Source organism: Neodiprion virginianus, chromosome 7 (genome assembly GCF_021901495.1).
Source record: "Neodiprion virginianus isolate iyNeoVirg1 chromosome 7, iyNeoVirg1.1, whole genome shotgun sequence".
NCBI classification, from domain to species: Eukaryota; Metazoa; Arthropoda; class Insecta; order Hymenoptera; family Diprionidae; genus Neodiprion; species Neodiprion virginianus.
The window spans coordinates 5,303,862-5,315,348 of NC_060883.1; the positions used below are offsets into that span (position 1 = coordinate 5,303,862).

Sequence of the window (11,487 nt, forward strand, 5' to 3'; positions counted from 1 at the left end):
TTTGTTTGCAAACGTTACATCTATAATCGTTTATTTGTCAACTATCCACATGTATGTGTATATCATACACGGAAACTCTAAAAAGCGAAATTTCCGTTTAAAAAATACGAGTTTCAAACGGGCTTTCCGCAAATAAAACCAACTTATCAAAGTTTCTGAACTTATTTTTTCATTATCTATTTGAGCCTGCAGTTTAAACTCTATTACTTTTCTGTTCGAAGCAGTCAACTCTAGGAAATTCATAGTAAACCGGAACGAAATGATCAATTCCAACTTACTAACGTTTCGCATTAGCAAGAAATCATTTGAAATTAAAATTATTTCAAGTTATCAGAGTGCTGATTGTGGAGTTGTAATCGTACAATTTACACGCTACTGTAAATAATACGCATATATCAACAAAGCATTTATGATTACCACTTATCATACGTCATTATGAACATTGATGTTACGTAATTGAACGTCTGTAATATTAGTTAATCCTTTCAGGGTTCCGAGTCTTACAATCTCTCGTTTCCTACACGTAAACATATATATATATTCTCGATTTCATTCATGATAATTAAATTCTCTGAATTCAATTATTGTAATGGTAATAGGAAATGTTTCAATTGTATAAAAATTACTCATTCGAAAGTGTGATGAACTTCAAGTTTGTACAGAAGATTGTGAATTATTTTGTGGAAAAAAACCCGAAATTTTTCTACAAAACCATCGAATTCATACTCTTATTTTTTGTTTTCGAATACCTCGAATTTCTCTGAGACTTTCTTTCACTATAAACTTTCAGAGAACTTTCTTGACCAATGTCTTCACCCTAATTTATGTCGTCTTCACCTGTAATTATTTGATCCCGGAACAATCAGCTTTCCTTGAGCAATTTGAATAACTCAGGATAAATCGACGTACCTCAAATTGCTCTGAAACGAACTAGACATTGCATTTACTATAACGACGTGTCACGATGTTTCTTCCATAGTTGCCAATAACTTTTCTTCTAAAATCTAAAAAAACAAAAGGAGATACTAGATAAATTTTCTACTTACAATAATTGTTCGGAGACTTATTATACACAAATTATCATAAATAGTATTTCATGATTACGTTAAGCTCTATATAATTAAGACTAAGTCCTAATAAGGCATAGTTTCAATTTGAGAAGCTAATTGAAAAAGCACATTAAACATACAGGCATTTATCGCATATCTGACCAAATAAAATTAAAATATAACTAAACACGCAGGATACAATTAAAGTATCAACTCAGCTTCATCACTAAATATTTCCAAGACATTTTTACCAGGAGACATCAGAATAAGCGTAACGTTTTACAAACGAAAAAAGCAACAGTGTGATCCACATATCCACGACCTCGCACTTGACGATGACACCATCTCGCTATTACAGTTGAGTGTGTATTTTTTCTAACAATCTTAATTTTTATTAAACAGAATAACATTGGGTCGTTTTACATTATGTAGGAATTACATTGGGTTTTGGGAAAAAATTCGGGATGGTTGATATAATAATAATCATATGACTATAATTGAATATCTTATATACAATATATTAATTTCGGATACACTCTTGTTAAAAGTACAAGATTGGTACTGTGATATGTGACATCTTGACATTATTATGATCATTTGTTTAATTATTACCATCATATTTTTTTATTGAGTTTTTTTTTTTTAGCTATTTTACAATAAAAAACGTTTCCTGCAATATTATCAGAGCGACAATTTAGAGCATATAATAAAGTTTATTCCCTCTTGTAGTGCAATGACTAGAATTGAAGTTTATCGGTATACCAATTTACTGTATAACGGATATTACGTTATAATGTAATAATGTTTGGTAAATGTAATAAAATGCCGTATTTTAATTACATTACACTGATGTTCCCATCAGTTGCGGTAAAACTGTAAGTAATTGTTATCTTTCAACAGTCACGAAAACAAGTAAATCCTGTACTCATTTTAAAAAAATTCGTGAGCAAATCCAATTTCTATGTTGTCCAGGTCAGCCTGAAATATCTAACGAGTTTCAACAAAAAAAGAAATCAACTACCTAATCTTTATTCCATATTGTATGAATTTATAAATTAACAATGACATCGTATATGTCAAAAATATGGAATCTTGAACCACGATGTTGTGATTTCAAAAATCATGTGGTCAAAATAACAGATAACACACGTGCGTCTAAATTTTTGTCTAAGTTTTTCTCTTTATTCTTAGAATCTTTATTAAACGCAGTAAAATATGAATTGTAAAAATTGATGTACATATCTGTGCAAATCTCCCCCACGATTGAAATTTGCAAATGATTAACGTGGCCCTGGAATAAATATAATTATGCATTTATTACCAGGAGACTTGGTAATATTGTTTCAATTTGCAGGGTAAATGAGGAGCGCAGGTCACAAATTTATAAGTGAATACGCTGAAAAGAATAAGTGTCAACTTGTATAGCTAATTACGAGATCCTGGATGGGATCGTGAAGAGCAGAGGAATACGATTGGCTGTCATAAACAAAGAATTGAAAAAATACTGCACATTGTTCACATATATCATAGTGCTTAGAGCAAGTTTTGTTATAAATCAATAAACAAAGACACACAGAACTTCCCCACCCTATTTATGCTCAACTATTGTACTTTTTCTCCTTTCGGCGGTGCTTGTAAGCTTTGCTGAATTCTGGGAACGACTTCTGTGAATATAATTGTTCCAACGAAAACCAGGGTCGTTCCGATCCAATGGTACAATGTGAATGGATTTTTAAAGTACAGTATAGAAAATAGTAGCGACACAAATTTCCTCAGCGTCACCACCAGCGTCACTGTCAACGATGTACACTCCGTTGTCAGTACATAAACAGAGCTGATGCACATGTATCTAAGATTTTGGTAAGGAATAAAGCTCGCATTTTTTCAAAAAAAATTCGATGTAACTTTGTACAATGTACATAAAAATGTTCATTCAGCTACAATTTTTAACCATAGCTGCCTGAATGTTCGGCAAATATTTTATCGAGGTTTATATTTTCGTCTCGAAGTCTATGAGTTTGTGCTTGAAGCATAAACAACACAACGGCGGTAGAATTTTGCCAGTGTAATATTTGAATAACAAAGATATATTGTAATACTCCAGTATTGTATGGACAGGTGGTTCTCACGTGTATTTACAGTTACGTACGACAGATAATTGTTTTCATAACTGTATTCGTGAATTTCACCTTGGCATGTAGAACCTAAAGTTTAAATTTTTTGGGTAACAGTCTGCAACGAATTATTCAGACAGCTTTGCGCAGCAAATTTCTCTGTCCGAGTAACATATCCATCAGTAAAATTTGCTCTGTAAAATCTCATAAATTTGTAAACTTGCTTGCTAAGAATTCGAGGAAAATAGTACACAAGTTATAGGTTTTGCCAAAAGTTCATAAAATATTCCAGGGCGAAGAATCTGCAAATAATGAAATTGCTACATAATCAAAATACTTGATATGTGTAAAAAGGATACTGTGTCAGTACATTTCCTATCAGGTATACGAGTGTTTTGGGCATTGAAACGCCAATGAGAGGTAGCGTTAAAGGATCCGAATTAACAGCCAAAAGAGTATGATTCCAGATATTTGGTAGTAATGTCAGAAAGAAGGGTAGTGGCAATAAATGCTGAAAAACAAATTATTATTCACAATAATATTCGCATGGTCGTATCTAATATTTTGTTAATTCAAGATTCCTGAATGATTGAATTTCAACATGCAGGCTGGAGAAGCGATTCCATGGGAGAAAAAACGTGGGGATGTTTTACCGTATAAAACAGGGCTTCTTTGGCATGTTTTCCGTAGCGTACGTACAAAACTTCTTGGTAAATGCCCATCCTGGCGGATATAAACAGAGCAACAGTAAGCAGAGTAATGCCAAGAATCCACCAGAAAAAGTCATCCCACGGAGTAGTCGGTAAACTGTCCGGGCGGACGATCTGCGTAGATTTGACTTCTTTGCCACTGATTAGCGTGCATAAAAATATTCCCGAACTTATCATGAATACTGAAAGATATTTGCTAAATACATATTTTTTCTTCAGTATTATTATTCCCATGATCATATTCGCTATTAGAGAACCCTGAGGACAATAAAACAGTGGTGAGAAAATATTCCGATAATCTCTACGACAGCGACGCAAAGCTGCAACAGAGCCAAAGTGCAAACTATGTTCTTTATTCTGTTGCAGTTTAAGAAATGGAGATACTTACAGCTCTGAATATCATGTGTAAGGGCATTGGTATGTTGAAATCAAAAGCATAATTGTTGCAAACGCTAACAACGAAGAACATTGAAACTAAAATCGTGTAATCCTTTATTCCTATTGTAGGTTTCACCGTTCCAAACTTCGAAGTGAATATGAAACCTTCAAGTGCAATAAATGCAAACTGCGAGAAAGTAATTAAGTTCCCACTGCCAGGGTCTTCTCTGAAAAAAATTATAACCGGGTAGAAATAATTTTTTTGAAAACATGTTCACTAGGGCTGTTGAGTGATTGTTCTTGAAATAAAGCGTTGAAAATAAATTCGATATTTCTTTATGCCTAGCTTTTATTTTTCGAAAATATTATTGATAGCCAAACAGTAAGGAAAAAGAAACATTCAATCAAGTGATGGGTTTCAATATATTAAAAACAAAATTTTTATCAAGTTTTCGATGTTTTTGTTCCTCTAGTTATAAACTTTCAGCTGCAATTGTTAATATACTTGAGCAGAGAAATGAAACAGTCAGAAGAAACATTCAATCAGATAATATATGAAGGTCAATTGGCAATTTCAAGTATTTGGGTTATCAGAATACTCAAGCGAATGGATATATATTGTAATTCTAGCATGCCATAGATATTAGAGAATGAATGAATCAAAAGTGGATGAAATTCAGATATAACGCATATTCCAAAGTCCTTTGTATATAATAAACATTGATTAATTTATTACAAAACTGTACTCTTAACAGCATTACAAGGATGTGAAAAAGGGATAAAATTGCTATACAAAATGTAGAGTGAAATTCAAGAATTTATGTATTTGAACAAAAAGTTGCTTGTTCTCAGTTCTGACAAATAATGGGTTACTTTTATTCTTCCGATCTAGCTCACTAACTTCTGTAACCTTGTGGATAGTAAGTTAGAGTTAGTATGAATACCAGGGAGCTCTAAAGAGAGGACAAAACATAAGTCGTATGACAATAACATGACTTGATAATTCTTAATTCCTCAAAGCCTGCAATAAGATAGATAAGAAAAACTACTTTGCTGCGATGGTTGAATAAATTGAATCAATTACACAGAAATGGAAATCTGTGAATTGAGAATTGCTTGTTCTTTTACACTTTCAATTATCGATGTCTCTAGTATACATGAACATTCGATCGATTTAGCTCGATGAAAACTCAAATTATCGCCAATATAAAGTTCCAATATTGAACTGAAACTATTTGGGACTCTTAAGCAACTTACCGATTTTTATTTTTACCTGAGGATTTCATTATCAGAAATTAGTGTGAGCGACAATTTTGGTTCACAGAAAATATTAATCGATCGAAACTTCAAGTAGACAATATCTAACGTTTTAAGGGCATGACTAAAATTATAGGTACATTGTTAAATCTCTTGCTGTACAAATACAAGAGAATATAAGCAATTATGTGTGAAGAGTGAAACATGAATTCTGTAAAATATTTATTATTTGTAATAAATTGTGCTGGATGATATTATATAATAAAGTACAGATTCAAGAATCGAATACTGTATACAATTATTTCTGAACACTATAAAACTTCCGAAAAGACAACTGATACGTAGGACTTGATTAATAATAGGCATACATACTTGACCAAAAGTTCCAGGAAAACAACATTTGTACAACATCCTAAGAAGACGAAAAATATAGCAAGAGGAGCCTGCATTTTTGACAAACTGTTGTCAAATAGTTAACCTATAAATGAATTGACTAAATTTGGGATAATTCAACTAATGCCGAAGATATTTTCGGAGACGGAACTAAGCTGCCAATAGAATTCTTGACATAATATAACGGCGGTCACGATATCACTGACGGAAAGATTCTACTTTCAGTCTTATCTCTGGGCGGACAAATTACCGCCACGAACGCCACGTGAAGGTTGTAGGTAGTTTGCATTGAACGAATGCTGACAATTGCTCAAAATTGAGCAGCAATTCTACGTAGCCACGGCTAACGGTTGAATGCGCGCTTTATACTAGGGTTTAAATTACACGATGCGACATGTTTGCAGACAGATTGCCGTTGTACCACTGAATAAGTTCATGTTGAAGCTTCGTGGTTTCATATTTCATAATGTCGCCTGTAATTATGTGATAAGGACTTCTATAACGTCATCAATGCTGAATCATGCATTCATGCCGCTTTCGGTCTGCAAGAAAGATAGCAGGTGGAGTGGGAAGTTGATTTTAGTTGAGAATCTGAGATTCTCTTGTTTTTTCTGCCGTCCACACGTTTAATTGGTTGAAAATAAGCTAGTCATTTCTTCCGCGGAGAATTGAGCTTCGCTGTCGTCTTAAGATATGGCCTTGTAAAGACTCACGCCATCGTGGCTGAAAACTCGGTAAACGCGACGATTCCTCGTCGCATATCTCTTCGAGCATATCAGCTCTGTAGAAACTCAGAATTTTCTACGTATTGTATGTCAATTATTTTGATTCTGAATTACTGTAGAATATAGTGATCTGACGTTTTGTATGACATATTTAGGTTTTTTTACGTCGAATTTTGCAAACGTAGTCCAAAATACTTGGGAGTCCTGTCGCAATTACTTTTTCAGCATACGATTCATAATGCGAATGCCTGCTGGTTACGTGCTATCGATAGAGGAGAATCGAGGTGATTTTAGCGTAAAACTGTTACGGATGATAGCAGAACATCAGAGCCCAGAAGGTCGATTAAGATCGGGGCTGATTGATTGAATGCATGTGATGTCGACGCTGTATGATTGAAGGCATACCTGCTTGCTCGAGAGGGCATGAGATCGCTAATTTTCGTGCCACTTCTTATTGGAACTAAGCAAATCGGAGTAATTTCAGTGAGAATTACTCCTGGTATCAGGAGCGCAGGAGAACCAAAGAGCTCTTCTAAAAACAGGGAAACATTGATTGACTGCATGTGATGTCGACGCTGTGTGACTGGAGGCATGCTTGCTTGCTCGAGAGGGCATGAGATCGCTAATTTTCGTGCTACTTCTTATTGGAACTAAGCAAATCGGAGAAATTTCAGTGAAAATTACTACTGGTATCAGGAGCGCAGGAGAACCGAGGAGCTCTTCTAAAAACAGGGACACATTGATTGACTGCATGTGATGTCAACGCTGTGTGACTGTAGGCATGCCTGCTTGATTGAGATGGCATGTGATCGCTTATTTTCCCGCCATTTTCTCTGAGACCTAAGCGTATCGGAGAAATTTCAGCGAAAATGACTCCTGGTATCAGGAGCACAGGAGAACCGAGGAGCTCTTCTAAAAACAGGGACACATTGATTGATTGATCGACTGCATGTGATGTCGACGCTGTATGACTGAAGGCATGCATGCTCCGAGTATCAGGAGCGCAGAAAAACCGAGGAGCTGTTCTAAAAACAGGGACACATTGATTGACTGCATATGATGTCGACGCTGTGTGACTGAAGGCATGCATGCTTGCTTGAGAGGGCATGAGATCTCAAAATTTTCCCGCCATTTTCTCTTAGAACTAAGCAAATCGGAGAAATTTCAGCGAAAATGACTCCTGGTATCAGGAGCACAGGAGAACCGAGGAGCTCTTCTGAAAACAGGGACACATTGATTGATTGATCGACTGCATGTGATGTCGACGCTGTCTGACTGAAGGCATGCATGCTTGCTTGAGAGGGCATGAGATCTCAAAATTTTCCCGCCATTTTCTCTTAGAACTAAGCAAATCGGAGGAATTTCAGCGAAAATGACTCCTGGTATCAGGAGCACAGGAGAACCGAGGAGCTCTTCTAAAAACAGGGACACATTGATTGATTGATTGACTGCATGTGATGTCGACGCTGTATGACTGAAGGCATGCATGCTCCGAGTATCAGGAGCGCAGAAAAACCGAGGAGCTGTTCTAAAAACAGGGACACATTGATTGACTGCATATGATGTCGACGCTGTGTGACTGAAGGCATGCATGCTTGCTTGAGAGGGCATGAGATCTCAAAATTTTCCCGCCATTTTCTCTTAGAACTAAGCAAATCGGAGGAATTTCAGCGAAAATGACTCCTGGTATCAGGAGCACAGGAGAACCGAGGAGCTCTTCTGAAAACAGGGACACATTGATTGATTGATCGACTGCATGTGATGTCGACGCTGTCTGACTGAAGGCATGCATGCTTGCTTGAGAGGGCATGAGATCTCAAAATTTTCCCGCCATTTTCTCTTAGAACTAAGCAAATCGGAGGAATTTCAGCGAAAATGACTCCTGGTATCAGGAGCACAGGAGAACCGAGGAGCTCTTCTGAAAACAGGGACACATTGATTGATTGATCGACTGCATGTGATGTCGACGCTGTCTGACTGAAGGCATGCATGCTTGCTTGAGAGGGCATGAGATCTCAAAATTTTCCCGCCATTTTCTCTTAGAACTAAGCAAATCGGAGGAATTTCAGCGAAAATGACTCCTGGTATCAGGAGCACAGGAGAACCGAGGAGCTCTTCTAAAAACAGGGACACATTGATTGATTGATTGACTGCATGTGATGTCGACGCTGTATGACTGAAGGCATGCATGTTCTGAGTATCAGGAGCGCAGAAAAACCGAGGAGCTGTTCTAAAAACAGAGACACATTGATTGACTGCATATGATGTCGACGCTGTGGGACTGAAGGCATGCATGCTTGATTGAGATGGCATGTGATCGCTTATTTTCCCGCCATTTTCTCTGAGACCTAAGCGTATCGGAGAAATTTCAGCGAAAATGACTCCTGGTATCAGGAGCACAGGAGAACCGAGGAGCTCTTCTAAAAACAGGGACACATTGATTGATTGATTGACTGCATGTGATGTCGACGCTGTATGACTGAAGGCATGCATGCTCCGAGTATCAGGAGCGCAGAAAAACCGAGGAGCTGTTCTAAAAACAGGGACACATTGATTGACTGCATATGATGTCGACGCTGTGTGACTGAAGGCATGCATGCTTGCTTGAGAGGGCATGAGATCTCAAAATTTTCCCGCCATTTTCTCTTAGAACTAAGCAAATCGGAGGAATTTCAGCGAAAATGACTCCTGGTATCAGGAGCACAGGAGAACCGAGGAGCTCTTCTGAAAACAGGGACACATTGATTGATTGATCGACTGCATGTGATGTCGACGCTGTCTGACTGAAGGCATGCATGCTTGCTTGAGAGGGCATGAGATCTCAAAATTTTCCCGCCATTTTCTCTTAGAACTAAGCAAATCGGAGGAATTTCAGCGAAAATGACTCCTGGTATCAGGAGCACAGGAGAACCGAGGAGCTCTTCTAAAAACAGGGACACATTGATTGATTGATTGACTGCATGTGATGTCGACGCTGTATGACTGAAGGCATGCATGTTCTGAGTATCAGGAGCGCAGAAAAACCGAGGAGCTGTTCTAAAAACAGAGACACATTGATTGACTGCATATGATGTCGACGCTGTGGGACTGAAGGCATGCATGCTTGATTGAGATGGCATGTGATCGCTTATTTTCCCGCCATTTTCTCTGAGACCTAAGCGTATCGGAGAAATTTCAGCGAAAATGACTCCTGGTATCAGGAGCACAGGAGAACCGAGGAGCTCTTCTAAAAACAGGGACACATTGATTGATTGATTGACTGCATGTGATGTCGACGCTGTATGACTGAAGGCATGCATGCTCCGAGTATCAGGAGCGCAGAAAAACCGAGGAGCTGTTCTAAAAACAGGGACACATTGATTGACTGCATATGATGTCGACGCTGTGTGACTGAAGGCATGCATGCTTGCTTGAGAGGGCATGAGATCTCAAAATTTTCCCGCCATTTTCTCTTAGAACTAAGCAAATCGGAGGAATTTCAGCGAAAATGACTCCTGGTATCAGGAGCACAGGAGAACCGAGGAGCTCTTCTGAAAACAGGGACACATTGATTGATTGATCGACTGCATGTGATGTCGACGCTGTCTGACTGAAGGCATGCATGCTTGCTTGAGAGGGCATGAGATCTCAAAATTTTCCCGCCATTTTCTCTTAGAACTAAGCAAATCGGAGGAATTTCAGCGAAAATGACTCCTGGTATCAGGAGCACAGGAGAACCGAGGAGCTCTTCTAAAAACAGGGACACATTGATTGATTGATTGACTGCATGTGATGTCGACGCTGTATGATTGAAGGCATGCATGCTCCGAGTATCAGGAGCGCAGAAAAACCGAGGAGCTCTTCTAAACACAGGGACACATTGATTGACTGCATGTGATGTCGACGCTGTGTGACTAAGGGCATGCCTGCTTGATTGAGAGTGCATGTGATCGCTAATTTTCCCGCCATTTTCTCTTAGAACTAAGAGAATCGGAGAAATTTCGTCGAAAATGACTCCTGGTATCAGGAGCACATGAGAACCGAGGAGCTCTTCCAAAAACAGGGACACATTGATTGATTGTATGACTGCATGCGATGTGGACGCTGTGTGTATGAATTAAGGCATGCCTGCTTACTTGGGAGGGCATGTGATCGTTTGCTTGCATGCTACTACCACTTAAAACTATGCAAATCGGAAAAATTACAGCGAAAAATTACTCCTGGTATTAGGAGAACATATGAGCCGAGGAGCTTGATCAAAGGCACGCCTTATTCCTGAAAGCCCGTGTCGCATACGTATAAGCGTGGTTGCCTATGATTAGGCGCTTCCACTTGGACCAAGCAACACGGAGAAATTGCAGCGAAAAATTACTCCTGGTATTAGGAGAACATCTGAGCCGAGGAGCTCGATCAAAGGTACGCCTTATTCCTGAAAGCCCGTGTCGCATACGTATAAGCGTGGTTGCCTGTGATTAGGCGCTTCCACTTGGACTAAGCAACTCGGAGAAATTGCAGCGAAAAATTACTCCTGGTATTAGGAGAACATCTGAGCCGAGGAGCTCGATCAAAGGTACGCCTTATTCCTGAAAGCCCGTGTCGCATACGTATAAGCGTGGTTGCCTGTGATTAGGCGCTTCCACTTGGACTAAGCAACTCGGAGAAATTGCAGCGAAAAATTACTCCTGGTATTAGGAGAACATCTGAGCCGAGGAGCTCGATCAAAGGTACGCCTTATTCCTGAAAGCCCGTGTCGCATACGTATAAGCGTGGTTGCCTATGATTAGGCGCTTCCACTTGGACTAAGCAACTCGGAGAAATTGCAGCGAAAAATTACTCCTGGTATTAGGAGAACATCAGAGCCGAGGAGCTCGATCAAAGGCAC

The 11,487-nt window shown here is 38.5% G+C and overlaps 1 protein-coding gene across 1 annotated transcript; it reads right to left on the bottom strand.

Annotated features, from left to right (window-relative positions):
• Window positions 1-2,011: 2,011 nt before the first annotated feature.
• LOC124309181 (UDP-xylose and UDP-N-acetylglucosamine transporter-like) lies at window positions 2,012-6,331 on the bottom strand. Its single transcript, XM_046772548.1, has 5 exons — window positions 5,881-6,331; window positions 4,262-4,478; window positions 3,817-4,131; window positions 3,523-3,674; window positions 2,012-2,898 (listed from the first exon to the last, which is right to left on the bottom strand). The coding sequence occupies exons 1-5, from the start codon at window positions 5,955-5,957 to the stop codon at window positions 2,652-2,654; spliced, it is 1,008 nt and encodes a 335-aa protein (XP_046628504.1). The 5' UTR covers window positions 5,958-6,331; the 3' UTR covers window positions 2,012-2,651.
• Between the last annotated feature and the right edge of the window lie 5,156 nt (window positions 6,332-11,487).

Coding starts and splice junctions, on each gene's coding strand:
- LOC124309181 (XM_046772548.1), bottom strand. CDS start 5,957: ATGCAGGCTCCTCTTGCTATATTTTTCGTCTTCTTAGGATGTTGTACA. Junction 4,132..4,261: donor TACACATGATATTCAGAGCT/GTAAGTATCTCC, acceptor TATTGTCCTCAG/GGTTCTCTAATAGCGAATAT. Junction 3,675..3,816: donor AAGAAGCCCTGTTTTATACG/GTAAAACATCCC, acceptor TTTGTTTTTCAG/CATTTATTGCCACTACCCTT.